Consider the following 18,621-nt stretch of genomic DNA (forward strand, 5'->3'; position numbering starts at 1 on the left):
CTCTGTTTAATGTAACTTCCACATGGCAAATCGAAGGCGTGGGCGGGTTTCTGGTTTTTAAAGAGACATAGTTTCGAAATCACCAGAAATCTTTGTCATACCGTTCTGCAATGGGAGTTCTTTATCACTCCAAGACAGGAAGTCCCCAAGTCGGGAATAGGAGTTAAAAAATTCTTCAGGCACTAAAAGAAGCAAACATGCAAAGACGGATTGTTGTGTAGGAAGAAGATAATCATTCATTCAAATGCTTGCAAACAGTATCTACCACAGGAGGCAATAGACACGATTTCACATCTACAGGAGCACCTCTCATTGCTCTTTGTCAAATTCATGGTGCCAAGTCCATCACTAATAGTGGCTACCAGTCTATTGTAAATTAGATCTGTACCCCTCAGTTTTCTCTTAAGTGACCAACTTTGGAGCCATTGAAATCTGCACTTAGCTCCTTGACCACCAATAGGAACATGTGAGATAAAATGGAGGCTTTTAATCTCTGACTTTACATAGTAATGCTCGTCAGGGTATAGAGGATTTTGACCGAATACTCAACGCAACTGGTATTCTATAGGAGGGTGTTTTCAAAACCAGACATTTGACTTGTCGTAGTGGAGTGAGGACAGATGCTACTGATTTAAAAATGAAAAATCTGTGTACTGTATTTACAGTACGTGAACTGGTGTGCACAAAAACTGTGTCATTGAAACTGAGCCATGAAAAGATTCGGTCTCAAGTGTCTCTAATGAAAGACGCCTTGCCAAGTCGCACTTCTGCCGCCATTAGTGGGCGAATGTGATAAGTTTGTATGGTGGCAGAGAGTGCTAGTGCTAGTGTTTCTGCTTGGCAGGTGATGGATTAGCGTGTCACCGGTTATCGTCTTTCTGTGTAACAGATCTACAGGTTGTGGGCACATGTAGCAAGGAATGCAACAGTGTGTCAACAAAAAATGAGGAAATTCAAAACCACAAACTGGTAAACCAACCTGAATTTAATATGAGAAGTTGTGAAAGAATGAAACTACGCTCCACTGGTGGATTGAGGTTTGTGTCCGAAGAGTAACAACGAGCTCCTTTCTAAGCTTTAAAGTGAAACCGGGATCATTGATTCATATCATGAACTCATAACTTTTTCTCTCTATGTGACAGAGATTAAAATGAAACGCCAATCGTCCCTATTGGGGGAGGGTAACGAATGAGAGTGACGCAGTCGGATCTAGACAGCGACCAAATGTCAAAATAAATTATGTATCTGCTCTCATCCCCCCAGTGTATGTTTCCGAACGTTACTGTCAAGATACATCAAACTATGTTTAGTGCAGGGTTGTTACAAGATCGCTTTACTTGCCTTTTAACAGCATCACAAGCAAATCATATGCTGTCGTATGCCCTTTTTTTTCCCAGCCGATTTCCTACATTGTTGATTGAGTCCGTTTCCTCTTAACTTTTTTTTTTTCTAACTAAAGCCACAAGCTTCTCTAGAGCTATATGTCACATATTATGTCTGCCTACAGTTATAGATGGCTCAACCTTTCATTCTGCCCATGGTGGGTGTGTAGGTTGTACTTACCCTTGTGATGTTGAATCATTTCAAAACCTGTACAAACAATTGTACACAGGCTACAGATTCCAATTTTGGCTCATTTCAAAGTTGCGTAATCTAGTGGTGGAAGCTAAAAGACACATTTGATGTTTTGGGGGCTGTTGAAAAGGACAGTTTTGGATTTTTATCTTGCTGTTCATTTATTGTCCTTTTCTTCTTGCTTGACTGCTGTGGTTTGGTGCCCTGCCAGGCAGCTGTCCAAACACTTCATGTTGAATGGATCTTCAGAATGTGTACTTCTCTGTCAGAATCTCCCTCATCCCCCAGTGAGAAAATGCTCTCCGGTTCTGTCTCTTTGGCTATATCTCAAGTAGACCATATTAACACTGGCTAACAGGATGAATATAATTCAAACACTTTGTGAGATAGAATGTGGTATTGATGTACTGCCAAAAAAAAATCTACATGGTTTTTGACTGCAATGTCCCTTTAAGTGCATTTCCTCACAATAACTTTGCTTCTAATTGTGCTCAGCAGAATGTCGAAGACCTTCTTATGTTTGCATTTATGCCTTCTGTAGGTTGACGATGTACTTTTTGTGTAGAATTAGAATTGAAGTGAAGGTGGAAATTGTCTTGTGCTTTTCACAGCAAGAACACAAACTTGATGGAGACTACTCTCCATCAGTTAATACATTTGCACTTCTTCCCAATGAGAAGAAAACTCGGAGACAAAAGAGGTCTGCTTTCGACTCGTTGTCCTGAAAAGTAACACCTTATGGCACCATCAAAAGTAGTTTTCTGTTTTCCTCTCCGGGCGTCATCCGTTGGGATGGAAACTCGCTTCGGAGGTATTAAGGGGAGCATTTGAAGCTTACTGACACTATGATCTGATGGTGGTTCACTTTAAACTCGAGAGAGGATGTTCAGAGTTTAGTGAAATGAAATGTTGGCACATTTAAGCTTATGCCCTCCAACTGAAAGCGATGATCATCCGACCGTTTCATTAATCTCCGAGTGGTTACGTGTGATAGATCCCTGGAGTAATGAATGGAATGGCTCTGTGGCCAACGTTTTGTGGCAGTATCTTGATTGTGGTCGCAAAATGAGCTCACAGACATGATCAGTAACGTTAGGAAGAATACGTTTTGTTATCTTTCTTTCTGCTATTGAATGCAAAACCATTTGGTTTAAGCTACACTGCGGAAACGTTGAACAGACGAAAATGAGGCAGCTCAAATGGCTCAAGTATGTTCTCAGCATATTTTCTCAGTTTCCTGTTAGCGAGCATACAACATTCATCCTTTTTGTAAATGCTTCCTCTTGGCTTTCTTTTAATATATGCTGTTCTCTTCCTGGTTTTTTTTTTTTTTTTTTTTTTTTTTTTTAAGGCATTGCTCCATCATCACGTCAGTCAAACACAATGGGACAAAAATAGCGCGTGTTATCGCAGTGGAGGAGGTAAATAAGCCAGCAGGGTCTGGGAGGAAGGGTCGCTACAAACTGTAGGTTATTGCTTAGAGTGGAATAGGATGTGACTCGCTTGCACATTGTGTTTTCTCATTTGTAGTCTTTCGCTGTGTGCGTGTGAGAGTTTTAGCTTGTGCACAGTGTGAGGTAAGGCAGTCTGCCAGACAGATCCCAAGTTGCCTGGAAGGAGACGGAAGAGCAGAGTGAGTAAATCTTAAGGGAGGATGAGAGAAGCCTGAGGTTGGCTATATGATGGTAAGAGAGGCTGAGAGTGCTGTGCTGACAACGCAGTGAAACAGTGGAATACAGACACACATTGACACGCATCAACCTCTCCTTGTCCCAGACAGTCCTTACTCTGTTTAAACAGACATCTTCAGCTAATAGTGAGGTAATCATTATTGTTCGCCTCCTCGTGCTTCCTCTACCCCACAGTGCGCTCCATTCATTCGTGCACGGCCCTCCTTTACTTCTGAACAGCATTGCCAGACGACACACAATTTCTCCTCAGTGTTAGGGAAAATAGATGGTGATTGTTGGACTTTCGATAGTTCCCTGTTGATTAATCAGTGGCATAAGATTTCTATATATAAGGGGACACAGTGTGGCTCTGTGGTGTGGTGAAGCACACTTGCAAGCAACAAACATAGTGGAAGCTATGCTGAAGATGTTGATGCCAAACAAGTTAGGGGCTAGATATATGAACAGGAATTTGATCAGATTTGAGTTCCATAACCTTGGAAGTTTCCCGGACTTTAATTATGCTCGTCAGCCCAGAATTTCCACTATACCCTGTGCCATAGTCTATTAGCATCCAAAAAGGTGGAGTTTTTTTGTCCACCAGTGTTTTGGTGGTGTTATTGCAAAGCATTGTGGATTGCTTACATTGGCACAGGTTGCTTGTGTTGGCCCTGCTTAGCTTGCGCAGCGAAGAAATAAATCCGACTTTTATGTAAGGTGGCAGATCACACTCAAATGGCACAAATGAGTCTGAGCTAACTCGTGAGTCAACCGCCGAATCCTTTTTATCTCTGAAAGTGGATGTTTCCAGAAAAGGAATGCGCACTCTGGCTGACTGTAGCCTGACTGCAGCCACGTTGAGTCGAAGGAGAGGGGGTCCATGTGTTCAGCCCTGCTCTGCTGCAAGGAGACGTAACCAGCCTCGGGAGCTTATCATGACTTGCAGCGCAGCAGAGGAAGAACAGTGGGTGGAGGTCAGGCGACACAATGAGCTCATGTGGAGGAAACAAAATTAAGAATCTGGGATGGAAAGTTGCCAAAGAGGCAAATGAGTCTGGCCTCAAGCGCTACTTCTCTCCTTCCCAACCCTTTTTTTTTTTTTTCTTACCTCCTTTAAAAAGTTAAATGAAAAGGATGTGGTGCATTGCGAGATAGACTGGAACAAAGGTGTGCATTTTCAATGCAAACTCGATGGAAACGTTAAGGGAATATCGCTTACCTACTCATGGACTGACTTGCACTTCTTGTCTAGAGAATACCACCAAAAATCAATATTACTCCTTTGTGCTTGTGCAATGTTATTGAGGTGTGCTGGTGCTTGTATTTGAGTGTAGCAGGAAGTATACAAAGTCAAAGTGTTTGGTTAAAGTTTTAACGCGCTAATGTTATCTCTCCATCTTTAATTTCTCTGCTGGATATTGAGTCAGAAAACATACGTGTCCCACAGACGATGCTTCATGTAAATGTTATTGGAAATGAAACAACCTAAGTTTGTACTGTGGCATATTTAAGTCTAAAGGGTATACTTGGTTGCATTTGACATATCTGTGTGCTTACAGATGCCTTCCCTTAACATCAACATGTTCTCTGCCTTATTTAAAAGGTTACCTCTTTTCTAAATGCTTTATGTCACTCATAGGAGCTGCAGTGTAGCAGGTGCACCACTTCAGGATATTCATACATGCATAATGCACGTGGACAAGTTTAGGGATTGTGCAATTTGTTAGGCTATTTGGTTGTATAGTAGAACATGAATAGGGCTGAAGTGCCTTTAGGCAGATTAACAGCACAGTTACTGGAAGGCACGCCCTTCTGTGTCTTAACACTTCTCTGTTATGGTATTTTGCTTCAGTTCTACCATCACATTGGTTAGTCGGGATAGCTAATCTCAAATCAGTTCATGATAATCGAAGGAGACGACCTTCAATGGTACTGTGCCCTTTCTACTAAACAATTGTGGCTGAGACTTTTTTTCTTTCAGCAAGTGCCGCAAACAGAGTTTTTGCTCATTGCCATTGTGTTGGATAAACAGCGGAGATCCCGGAGGGGCCGTCTTTAAACTCGAGCAGATAAAACCAGATCCGTGGGCCACAATGGATTTGTGTCTGGGCGCATCTGCGTGTGTAATTGAGGTAAATTACCCTTTGAGGGTAATTTCCTCTTAACAGCTGGTGTTGAATCATCCGTGCAACTTGTAAGACTGAGCTGAGTTTGTGTATAAAGCAGACTGGATCTCTTCATCCTCCAAAAATGACAGTTTTCTCCAGACTGCATGTTGGCCTTCTCCTGTTACATGTATCAAAATCATGTTAATCTGTTCAGAAACTATTTGTGATTGATAGATTAGCAGATCTACATATTCCGTAGTGCACAGCTCTCTCGCACGCAGACAAATTGCTCAAGTCCCTGATCGGCTCTCATGAGCTCGCTGTCAGCAGCATGCATCAGCAAGGGAGAAAAAGGTCAAGGACAATATCGGTGTGGGGACTTTGAGCATATAAAGACTATCGAACTACTCATTTTTATAACACTGCGATATGTGTCGGGCTGGATTACTTTATTTCTCATCTTTGAGATCATCCACTCCCTTTTAGATTCAGAGACTTTTAGATAGTTTGAAGAGCCGTAGAAAGAAGTTCGGACAATCTCCCGTTCACTTTTTCATAGGAAGAGCTGGGGCACAAGAGAGCACAGCATCAGTCATGTTTTTGTCTACGTATTATTAACTGCATGCAGCATCTGTTGTTATTTAGGTTCCACAAATAACTGTCGATGGTAACTATCGACAGTTGTCATAGCTACTCGTGAAATATTATCTGAGTTGCTTAAAGCATATCGGACATAAGAGCTCCGTGTTTTATCTGTGTTCTGCTTTGAGACCGAACACACTTGTCACAGAACTTGGCTAGATTTATAGCGCTGCAACATTTTTAGTGGCTCGTCTTACATGACGCTGCGGACTGTAAGCTAGGAATTGCATTTTTTTGTCTTCTTCTTTTGTGTTTAACTAATTCTGACCAGCTCATTGTAGTTAAACGTTTGGCAGCCTTTTAGTGAGGTGCTGTACTGAAATGAATTATTCCTGGCACGACTGCCAAGAAATTTTAATAGGTTGTTTTCTGCTTTTTATAGGTAAAAACTGAAACCATGAAGCTGAAAAGGTGCTGCGTAAAGGCTTGTGTAGGCTGAATTCGCTCTGTCACATGACAGCTCATGCAGCTCTTTGAGTAAAGTTAATTTACCCTCAGTAAGACTTCTGGGCACACCAGGAAGAGTACTCCAAACACTACAGCCGCTCGTAAAAGCAGCAAATTATTGACACGACAGTTATTGTGTGAACAATGTGTAACACTGCGATACATCCAGACCAACAAATTGAAATAACCTATCGTGTGAAAGTGTGAGAATTAGACTGATGTTAGCCGTGTGTTAGCAATGTGTCAAATGTGTTCAGACACACCAAACAGAACTTTTGCATTAAAATGAACTTCAAATATTGATGTTTAATGTTTTATGCGTGCAATAGCTTACCCTTTTCATCCAGACATGTCCGTGCCGTGCGTGGTTATCTGCTTATGGTTACGAGGCCATGAGCCTGCTTGTTTTAAAGGCTAGCTGTTGAATGTCCATTAAATGCCCACCCCCTCATTCCTCCCACAGATATAATTTAAAAATAAACGGAGCAGTCAGACCTGACACATCAAGACAAAATATCACAGGAGAAGAAAGGATATGGAAGCCAGGAGTGAGAAGGATGAACAGACAAGTGTATGTGAAGATGATGGTGGACATATTGATAAGAAGGAGCAAAGCCAGTTAGCCCTTTCCCCACTGCTTCTGGTGCTACGGGGGGGGGATGATGGGATTTTGCGGATGTGCTGCAGACCTGAAGTGGCTTTAATTATTTAATGCGTTTTCTGTGCCCATTCAGTCATATTGTGGCTGTAGAGTACTGAAGTAGGTTCAACATTCCTCTTATGTCAGTTCGACAATGTCTGAAATATTGATGTCAGTTAGTGATAAGAACAAGTGACACCAGTAGACACTGCCCTATATCTCTGTCTTAATCTATGAAGGATGTATTGTACTTCCTCAAAAGCAAGTGTCTGTTTCTCACCACATAAAAATACCTTGAGTTTCATCTGTAGGTGGAAAACATTAATGGAAACCGTATCTCCTTTTTGTTTCTGTGCCGGTGCTCAATGTCTGATCTTTCCTTGCTCAGTGGGATTACAGGTGTGGTTTCATTTCAGCAGCGTGCCATAATCAAAGGACTGTTGTGAAGATGAAAGTCTTGTTTTTTTGAGTTTGAAGTTGCCCTTTTCTTCAGGTTTGGGGGCAGACGACAGCATCTGTCTGTGTGTCTTTGAGTTCAGCGTTCAGGTGGAACAACATGAACAGCGAAGAGAGGGGTCAGGGTAGATGGACAATAGCTCAGTCAGAGAGTGATGGAGAAGGGGAAGATAAAGGGAGTCTGGGTTTTGTTGTGGTGAAGGGCGCTGAGAGGACGCAATAAATCTACCAGAAGAGGAAGATCAGAGACGGATCAAACAGCAACCCCACTTTCTCTAAACACACACAAATACGTGCCTGGAATGTTTTTTCCATCTGCAACGTCATCTTTTTTTCTTGAAGTGCCTAAAAACTGCTAATAATGACACTAAAACTTGCATGCATTGATTCTAAACTCAGTTTGTAAGCACTTCTATTATTAACCACTTAACAGTTGGGCAATTTTTGCCTGAAACTCTTTAAAAAAAAAAACATACCCAAAGCAAATTGAAAGCTGTTCTTTAACCACTTGGAGTAGAGGCCTGGTTGAGGTCTCTTTTGAAAGAGAACACTGAAGTTTCACCCACAACAGTCAGAATCTGAGTAAGTGCTACTGTCACAGGTTTTACAGGTTTTTCTATGGCGTTTACTGTGTCCACAGTTCTGATTGTATCCTGGATTCATCATTCGAATCGCAGGACCTTTAGCTTTCCAACGGTATTCAACATATTTAGGTAGATAGAAAGGGGGGGCTGAGGAAAACGCCAGATTTTTTTAGTATGCAATCTCCCGCCAATGGGACGTAAAAACTTAAAGGGGTTAAGAGATGCTTTTTATCTGTTAGTTGTACATTAAAGGGGTTTTCACACCAAACTTGTTTGGATTGGCTACAATTAGCTACATGTTCTGTACACGTCCCGTTCAAAACTTAACATTTCTACTGCTAGATTTAGTCATTTCTCAGATTGTTTTATCAACTAAAAAAGGAACCTTTTGAGCATACTGTAGCTTCATCTGTTGCCCCTTCTTGCTACAAGCTCAGAGAAAGAAGACCTTGCATCTGGATGTTTTAAAAGATAAAGTAAAGCTATATTTACCATGTAAAGTTGCAGGAATCTCATTAGAATCATGAGATCGGCGTTCTATTTATTGACTGGTTCCTTGTGGTCATGCTCGGTTCGTCTGACTGGCTGAAGTTTGCTCACGACTTCGATAACGTCTGCTCTTTTCCATAATGTTTCTGCTGAAGACTTCAGATACGGTACCGTGAAGCAAACGATCTACAAGCACCAGGTTATCGCAATACAGGCGCGATTCAAATTTTATGTGGCAACTAATTTGAGTAGACGTGGTGGCTAACGTGACTGCACTTTGTTCAGTGACGAGCTCTGAGCAGCGCAGAGGCTCACAGGGAGGAGAACAAGCGTGAGAGAAGAAATAAAAAGACGTCCTGTTTTGTAGCGTAATCATATGTTATGTGAAAACGAGGCTGCTAAACGTTGGAGATGCTTATGGTGTTTATGAAAATACATTGTGTGAACATGTGAAAAAGGTCAAATGTGATTTTCATGAGTCTTTAGTCAATTTTGCCTTGTATTACGTATCTTATAGTTAGCAAAAGGGACATATCAGGAAAATTGATAGTGCAAACCAAGCAGTGAATAAGGAAAACGTGTTGTTGGATCTGTCTGTGGGTTGTCCAAATCTCTCATAATGACTACATTATGTCAGACTGGCGTGTGTTTGAATGTTCTGACCTGCCGACCCTGTTTAGATTAATACATTATCCTTTCTGTCCTCACAGAGAAACTGATAGCGTATCAACGGGAGTTCCATGCTTTGAAAGAACGCCTTCGCGTGGCAGAGCACAGGACGCTGCAGCGCTCGTCTGAGCTCAACAACATCCTGGAGCAATTCAGACGAGCTATCGCCGAAACTAACAGCAGCAAAGATACTCTCACCAACTTCTCAGGTAATTGCCGCGTGAATGACGTGAACTCATGAACTCCAGGTCAACTTTATCATGTCACCGTGTTCAACAGATAAAGTGTTCCTTTATGCATGTGGATTAGTTTGAAATAAAACACTAAAAATAAAGGCCTTGTGCTCCTTGAAGTAACAAAGGCATTTTATGTTCTTGCCTGTTATTGGGTTTGTAGACATTGCAACATTGTGTTATAAAGAAGACCAAATCTTATTCAACCAAAGAACACCCCGTGGGAAAGTACCCTCCTGGAACCTAACTCATTTTTCATGGAAATGAAATGAATAAGGCCTTTTGCAATTATCATGATTCATAATTTGCCAGAATTGAGGCAAACCTTATAACCTCTGAGGCAGTTATAGAATCTGCCCGTCTGAATCACACTTATCACAAGACCGTTGGACATTTGCTTTAACCAGTCGTTAGTGACAAAGAAAGAAGCTCATTTCCGCATGTTAGAAAATGGAACCAGGGAGTTTTGATAACAAAATTGAACAATTAAGATATTCAAGTACTCACTGCTGTTCTACAGCTTATTTTTCACACCATATATGACGTTTCTTAAGTGTCTGAATATTAACAGCGGGTGTCAGTTCTTTTCCCAGAGACTATTATTATGTGATTATGTGACACCTGTCTTTTTTTTTTTCCCCTGATTTTATTATTAAGAGGAATATAAAAACAGGAAGTTAGATGTTATATAGTTTGGAACAAGAATTCCACAACTAGCAAATAACTGCACAATGTGCGGCCTTGTGATATGAGCCGGAACAGTGGGGCCACGCACCCAAGAGTGTTTTGTCATCATTTGAATAGAAATAAATGGCTCTTTGTAACTCGTTTTGGATGTGCATGTTTTTCAGATGAGACACAGAAACTACTGAAGGAGCTCACAAATAGGAAACCTCTCCAGGTGCCAAACATCTACCACCACCTCCCTCACCTCCTCAACAATGAGGGCAGCCTGCAACCCGCAGTGCAGGTTGGTCTTGGCCGCACCGGAGGTGAGAAACGTTTGTGCATTCTGCAATTTTTGGCGTGAGAATAACGCTCCTGATTTGATGTGCATTATCTTCTACCAACACAGTAAAACCTTCAGGCTTCATCATTACTCCTGGGAGAGATGCAAGTCTCAACAGGCTTTTAACATCTTAGTTCGATTGAACAGATTTATTTTGTTATGAAATCTCTGTCTTACATAATTTTTCTGATGTCTTTAGCTTTTTCTTCTTTTAATGAACCCTTTCACTTTTCTTTAAAATTTCCAAAATGTATGTTTAGAGAACAAACGGTTGAGGGCCTTCATGACACCAGCCAGGTTTTTTGTTGTCAGCTTTTCTGCCCTTAACCTACCCTTCAGTTGGATCATCTCACACCTGTCTTTCCTCCTCACTACCAACTTTTGCTTCTTTTATCCTTCAAGCGGCGGCATACTACAAATAGCTTCCATTGTATCAAATTCCCTTTAAGAGGATTATTTCCCGGCTTTGTGAGTGTGATTGTTGGAGTGAATTTAAGGCCTGAGGGAAGTGAGTTTGGACAGAGCAGGAGAAATGGTCTTTCCATATTCCCAGTCATGAGGACTTAAGGGACAAACAGAATATCTGAACAACTTATACGAAAGACAGGAGTGGCAGTTTAAAGAAAAATATTTACAGTCCCTGGCTGTCAGCCTGTCTGATCTCGTGAAAGGTTAGTGATTGTGGTTATGTGATTGGGTTTGTTGCATCATTTCAGTAGCTTCTCATAGGGTGTGTGTCCTAACCCCACACACCAAATGGAGTGTGGAACGGAAGGGTTGGCAAAGTCATCATTCAAACATCTAGAAATTCAATATGCAGGGGATTGATAAAACTATAGGTTATCGGGTTATCTTCTGTTAGGATAAGACCGAGAACAGCCTTGTGTGTTGTTCTTTGCTTTCCAGTTTAGATGCAACTGATCGCTTAAACAGCATGTTAGTTAAATTTTTTAAAGAGCCAGAGAGGGTGAGGCAAGGTGAGGCGAGGCAAGTTTATTTGTAGAGCACAATTCATACACAAGGCAATTCAAAGTGCTTTACAGCTACATAAAATCACAAGAAGGCAAATAAAATCATTCCATAAAACAAAAAATAATCATCAGAAACCTGTGTGATTAAGAGGCCTTGGAAACAACAGTGACAGATGTGCAGTTAGTTATGACTAGTGGACAGAGTTTTAAGGCACTTTCTTGTTTTCTTTTTGGAAATGAAAGAGAAAACCCACCCAACGTTAAAGCAAACTTGTTTTGCCACTGACAGTCGTTGTCACTGGTTTTCACGCTAAAGAACTGTCAAGCTGAAAGATCTCCTACAGGAAGCGGTTGCTGATTTGTGTCAATGTGACGACTGGCTGCACACAAATGTTTTGGCCCACCAGCAGCCATGCATGCCTCATGACATGCCTGATGGGTTACTGGCAGCTGTTTCCATAAGGTACCAACTCTAACTGTAATATCCCTTTTTACTCCGGTGCTGCAGCTTGGAGTCTGCCTCAGCGTTTTTCTATTTCCATGCCTTTCTGCTGGTCTAAGCATGTCCGACATTAGGATATTTATAGCTGCACAAATTAGACTATCATCCTCCTTGAAATTGAACAAAGATTATGAAAAGTAACAGTTGTGGCAAGGTCTGGAGCACATATCGATCAACATTCTTTTTTGCGTAGACAGACCTTGCCCCAGCTATTTTCTTTCTCCCTACTGGAAAAAACCTCATCAGGCATAACCTGACCTACTAGCTAGTCGCAGTGCTCTTTGTGGTCAGGCAACAGTAGGAGCTGCTGGTAACAGCATGAAAAATATGATCCTTCACTGACTTCTCACTCACAGTTATGATTGTGGATGTGATTGTTGTAATGTTACTGTTGCAATTTCTTATAAGTTTGTTAAAGAAAAAATTTAAGTATCTAATATCTCTCAAACACTGTGTAGCCACGGTTATCGATTTGAGAAAATGAACATATTTCTGTTGTTTAACAACATTTTGGAAGACACTGGAGGCATACAGTCACAGCTGAACGCCAGCACCTAAATTTCCAGACGTGCAACTTGTTTGTTTTTTTGTTTTGTTTTTTCTTCTTGCGTGGGAGATTAAAAAGGGTGGCAGAGTGATGCAGGGCAGGTTGACCAAGGGTGAGAGGCCGTCCGGCAGTCGGTTTTCTTGCCCGCGCATGCGTTCTCACTCATTCACTGTCTGCCATCCCTTACTCTGTCACCCTGTCTCTTTTTCTTCCTCCCACATTCCTTTTTTCATCCTCGACCTACTTTCTTGGTGGTGGTGGTGGGCGTCGCTATACAACATGGAGCTGAGTGTGAAAAACACAAAGCAGAACTGGGACAGATTCTTCATGCTGCACAGATCACTCTGGAGGATTACACCTCATCTCTGTCCACTGCGCTGTTCACACATCCTCCGCCTCGAGTTAGTTTTTTTGCTGTTATCGGGGGGCCCCTTGGGTTTTCCATCAGCTCAGTCAGCATGTAACCTCTCTCCTCCACCAGACACATGCTCCCTGTTACATTATTACAGTATTTTATTGTCCCAGTAAGTTCTTTGGAACTCTAAAGAGCACTTTACCTTGTGTAAGATCCCATTCTCACAGGCAAAGCTTTGTACAGATAATGGAAAACATGCTGCCTGCTGGATTTGACTTTAGGACTTGATATAGTGACTACACTGTGTGCAGACAGAGACAATTAGCATGATAAAGAGAGCACGCAGGCTAAAAGCCAATTTCACACGTGTGACTTTATTTATTTTCCTTTAAAACACTGTAAAACACTATTTAAGTGTGCGAAAATCATTCTGATCACTGACACCAGTGTGGGTTTGCTAATTGCAGTTGTCTGCAATTAATCACAAATGTTCACATTTGTGTAACCAAAGAAGATTTTCGTGTGTGTGTATATTCTCCGTGTACTGCTCCTGCTGAGCCCTCCACTGCCGTAAGGTTGTGTTGTGACAGAATAGAGAAGCTGGCACTGCATGCAGATTACTAACATTCAGGGATTTAATATCTCGATGAGTCCAAGTTTCAGAATAAGTGTCATCTAAATGCTGTTCGTCATGTTCCCTGAAGTGGAAATGAAGGCCCAGTTGATGCCAAGTTATGAGTATATCACGCAAGTCCCTCTTCGACAGTAAAGTTGTTCTAAATTGTAAAACGCAGGTTTGACTGCTCGGCTAAGTGCCAGGTGCCAGTAGAGACCCACACTACCAGGAGTCAGGATTTCTGGATGTGTTACAGTACATAACCCCAGATAATTGGAACACTTCTATCAATTTGCTGGAGGTCGACGCGTTTTTGTTATTCGCCGAGCTTTGCCCCTCACATCCCATCACAGATTCTGACTTTTGCCCCTTAAGCTTGATAACAGCCAAAGTCTCAACAAATTCTTCCTCACGTTGCCAGTTTCTATAATTTTGTTGCCTTTGCATTTTTTTACCGTAACCCAGATTGTTTGTGGTTATGGATGTGGACTTTGGATGTGGTACAGTTTCTTGGAACAACATGACGCTTGGTTGTGCGGATCCATTAAAAACTATGTCCATCAGTCATCCTGCCCACTGCCATCTGTCAGTCTGGGCATGAATTTCTGCTCATGTGGATTTAGGCCGACATAATCTGGTGTTGACTCACAGCAAAGATTATTTGCTTTTGGACCCAGCCATTTTTTATTTAACTGCCACCCGTGCAACCTTGGACCCTTCCAGCATTACTTCTTTCTCACTTCACACCATGTCTTCTCCTCAGTTACCATGGTGATGGGGATCCCCACAGTGAAGCGGAAGGTGAAGTCCTATCTGTCAGAGACGCTGCGTTCACTGATCGACAAGCTCTCGCCTGAAGAGAAGCTTGACTGTGTCATCATAGTGTTTATTGGGGAGGTGAGATTTCAAGTATAGCATTAGTTATTGAAGGGTATTTCTCCACAATGAATAGTTAGGAATAATCGAATAAAATGAGGCTGTGTGGGTGTAATATGTCTTCCTTGTACAATCTCTACAGACTGACCTGGAGTATGTTCACAGTGTGGTTGCTGGCCTGGAGAAAGAGTGAGAACACTTGGCTTGCTTCTTGAAAGATGCATTAAAGCTCAAAAATATTAAGATTTCTGAACACCCAGAGAGAGCTTTGTCACACTTTTGACTGAGCTGCCTGTTTTTTTTTGCCGCAGATTTTCAACAGAGCTGAGCTCAGGCTTGCTGGAGGTAATCTCCCCACCAGCCGCCTATTACCCTGATCTCACCAACCTCAAAGAGACTTTTGGAGACTCCAAAGAGAGAGTCAGGTAAGACGAGCACGGCGGGCGTCGCAGCCTGTTTTTATGCGGTCCTTCGGAGCTTCAGCTCTTATTTAGCAAAAAAAAAAAAACGTGACCGAGATCGTTTTGTGAAATGTGTAGAAACCAGTCCTGAGAGAGTGTAATGTGGGAACGCTACAGGACGGCGGGAGAAAAAACAGAGGGATGAGTCAGGAAGAAGTGGGAGGGAGAGAGCAAGTGAAAGCTTTTAGGTAGGTTGACTGGGTGCTTAATATTCCACAGGCATTTGTCAAAGTCAGAGCAAGGTCAGCGGCAGCAGCACTCTACCTTCGTCTCACTGTAGTGTTCAGTATGATCCTGCCTTCTTATCTTCTCCTATAGTTGGCTTCATTAAAAATCTATTTATAGCGCAGTGGAGACTTGTATGTACAGAGATAATAGCCCTTAGGAGCGCTTTGCTGTGTTTGTTTGTGGATGTTCTTGAGCAGGATCTTATCTCGCAGTATCTCGTTCAGCATAGCTTTGTCCTCGTGTTGCACACACTTGCATCCAAGTCGGTCGTAAAGAAAAAAGCCTAATTGAACTCTCTTGCAACCAAAAGTATCAAAACCGGTGGCAAAGCTCAACCGCCTGGCGTAGTTGGAATAAGTGCCCGTCGGTGCCCTCGTTTTTTTTTTTGCAGTGCATCTTTACACGTTCTGTTAGAGGTATGCAAATGTGCATGTGTATGAGAAAGCGCATGTGTTATCAGGAATATGTCTGTGGCTGCTCCCACACAAGAACACCTGCGGTCCTGGGCGAACAGCCTTCAGTCAGACTGCTGCATCATTTGGATCAAACAATTAGTGTGACAGTTGTGGTTCATGAATTATTCAAACAGGATCTGCTGTCGCAACTGTTCCTTAGATACCTGGGAGTACAGTTTTGCTTTTTGCATTCACATGCACTTGGACATGCTTTTGGCAGATATATTATACCTTAAAATGCTGTAGGATTGCTTCAGTTCTCATGTGTCAACACTGTGTGCTTTCACTTGGTGTGTTTAAGGAGTTCTGCTTGTTTTTTTGTTTTTTTTTAGATGGCGAACAAAGCAGAATTTGGATTATTCCTTCCTCATGATGTATGCTGTGAGCAAAGGGGTTTATTATGTCCAGGTATGTCCTTGAATAAATTTGTTTGACATTTGACATCATACTAATGCTACCTTTAGGGTTGGAATGGCATATAAAACCCTACATGGTTTGATATTGACTTCAGCTTCAGCATCGTGGTATGGTTTGTGTTTTTACAGCAGAAGAAAAAGAAGAAATACGTCAAATAATACGTATTGGTTGTATTTTGGAAAACTAGTACTGTGACATGTACAGCGTTGTGCAAAAGCCTTGAGCCACACGGTTTTTGCATTCATGACATAGTTGCAGCTATTTTTTTAAACGTATGCAAACATAAATGGAAATAGTTTATGACAAAAGCTATTTGTTAAATTCTGAGCTTGACAGTATTTGGCCTTTATTCTTCAACACAGCCTGAACCCTCTTAGACAAGCTTTGTTGTAATTTCTTTAAGTACCGTAGTCTTCAGGAATAATTCTCCAGGCTTGTTGAAGGACATTCCAAAGCTCTTCTTTGGATGTTGGCTGCCTTTTGTTCCGTTCTTTGTCAAGATGATCCCTCACTGCTTTGATAATGTTGAGGTCCGGGCCCTGGGGAGGATTAATTCCTCCATAAGACCTGATTTTCAGTCCGCTTCTTGTGTCATTTGGCATAGCTCAGCCTTTTCTCCCTGTTTCCCTTCCTTTAAGAATGGCTTCTTGACAGCCACCCTTCCATGGAGACCATTTCTGATGAGGCTTCAATGAAGCCTTGATCCATTCAGTGAATGGATCACCTGAAGGTCCAGATGCGTCTCTCAGTACCTGTGTCCGGATTTCTTCCAATTCCTTAAGGACACTGTTATCAGATACAGTTCATCTGCTGAAGATTGTTTTTAGTCGTCTTTTATCCTCCACCTGTCCAGTTTACTTAGCTTTTCTTTTTAAAGAAAACACTGCATGCCATGTTTAGATATTCCAAATTTTTCTTTAGGAATCCTGTTGTTAGTGCAAAAATACTTTCTGTCAAACTGTGATATCTTTCCCATTACCCCTAAATGCAACCCAAGAAACTGGAATGAATTATGTGTCTTTGCATTTGGCTGCTGGCCTCAAAGCGCCAACAGACACAACACTGGTGCAGCCCTGCAGTTAGATGCCTTTTTATTACTGAATGATTCACAGGTCAATGTTAAGTAGCCGAACAACAACAGCCAAAACAACCCAATATATTCCTCTAAAACCTTCAGACAGCTCGGAGAACTATTCCTCAAAACCGGTGCCTTGGAAGTAAAATATAAAGAAGTGTGGCGTAGCTCAAGACTTTTGTGCAACTCTGTAAAAGTAAAAGATCAATTATCTTCATAAAGGCTTCATGTAACGTATTCATAATTAAGGTTACGCCCATGAAAAACAGCAATTAAATTGGTAAAAAGTAAAAGAATAAAAATAATAAAAGGCTTATGTGTCTTTTTTTTATGTTCTTAACGTAGCTGGTTAAATAACGCTTTCATTTTTCTCTCTGTTATTTCAACCTTGAAATGACGCAACCATCTTGCTTGAATAAGCTTGATTTGAATTTGCATTGGACAAAACTACAGGAGCTTTCTTCTGTGCATTCGTTTCTGAGCTCCATGTAATAGCTGGCCAGTTGTGGGAGGGGAGGTTGCACTCCGGCCTGATGTGGAGGCTGAGTACAATGCGTGGTGTTAAATCACTGTACAAAGCTAATGAAAAATCCGACTGCGTACTAAGACGCTGTACCTGATACAGCCAGGTTGCAACAAATAAATCAAAAGTATGTCTCACGCCTAACTGTATTTTCTGTGCTTTTCAGGATGAAAACTCAAAACTCTTTCACTCAAGTATTTCCCCATTACAACTTGTTGGAGATTTAACATTGATTTTTATAGATATTTCTTTTACTTTTGCATGTCATATCAAATTAAACATGGCAAGTGTCATCTGGAAACGGTGTTGCCGTCCTCAATCATTGAAGCCAATGCTGCTTTTCCAGAAAAGCTGTCTTTGCTTTGCTAGGCAACCAGTTGATATGAAGTTCTCGCAGTCATTCACAATTGATCTGTCACAATCTTTCCTGCTTCTGTCTTATTCATGGAACGTGTCGTTTGTATTATCTGCTCTCGCATGGAGGGAAGAGGTATCGTCTGTCTTACTGTGAACTGCTACTTTAGTTTAGTGCCTCTTAACTCCGCTTAGAAAGTTGTTTAGTATGAACATAGAGGAGTGTCCTTCCTGCTGCCCCCTCCCTCCGTCAACAATAACCCCGTACTACAGCACAAAGAGCGCTTTGTTGAGCCTTCTTTTAATGTTTTTTGTTTTTCTGCTCCTGCAGCTGGAGGATGACATTGTGGCTAAGCCCAACTACTTTGCCACTATGAAGAACTTTGCCCTGCAGCTCTCGTCGGAGGACTGGATGATCCTGGAGTTCTCTCAGCTTGGCTTCATCGGTACTGCCCGTTCATATTTGATCCGCCTTGAGCATCTGCCAGGGCTCTGCCAGTCAACCGATCTCAAAGGCAACCAAAAGTGTCATTGGAAAGTCATTTTGAATCCACTTTTCAAGGCATGGACATTCTTAAAACACCTCTAGGTGTTTATCATGAGGAAAGACAGGCGCAGTGTTGGCTGCATGCGAAGCAGCCTGCGAGGAAAACATGCAAATTATACGGATAATCAACGAAACTGGGTCATTGCTATTGGCAGGGGAGAGAGGATCCACG

General features: G+C 41.8%; 1 protein-coding gene across 1 annotated transcript in view; it reads left to right on the forward strand.

Annotated features, from left to right (window-relative positions):
- Nucleotides 1-18,621, forward strand: part of mgat4a (alpha-1,3-mannosyl-glycoprotein 4-beta-N-acetylglucosaminyltransferase A) — a 28,107-nt gene that overhangs the window by 2,608 nt on the left and 6,878 nt on the right. Inside the window, exons 2-8 of the mRNA XM_072396730.1 lie at nt 9,322-9,489; nt 10,365-10,505; nt 14,277-14,410; nt 14,532-14,578; nt 14,701-14,814; nt 15,866-15,941; nt 18,234-18,348. Coding sequence (XP_072252831.1) covers nt 9,322-9,489; nt 10,365-10,505; nt 14,277-14,410; nt 14,532-14,578; nt 14,701-14,814; nt 15,866-15,941; nt 18,234-18,348 — 795 coding nt within the window. The remainder of the gene's footprint in view (nt 1-9,321; nt 9,490-10,364; nt 10,506-14,276; nt 14,411-14,531; nt 14,579-14,700; nt 14,815-15,865; nt 15,942-18,233; nt 18,349-18,621) is intronic.

Source organism: Leuresthes tenuis, unplaced genomic scaffold (genome assembly GCF_036924035.1).
Source record: "Leuresthes tenuis unplaced genomic scaffold, fLeuTen1.0.hap1 SCAF_12, whole genome shotgun sequence".
Lineage (NCBI taxonomy): Eukaryota > Metazoa > Chordata > Actinopteri > Atheriniformes > Atherinopsidae > Leuresthes > Leuresthes tenuis.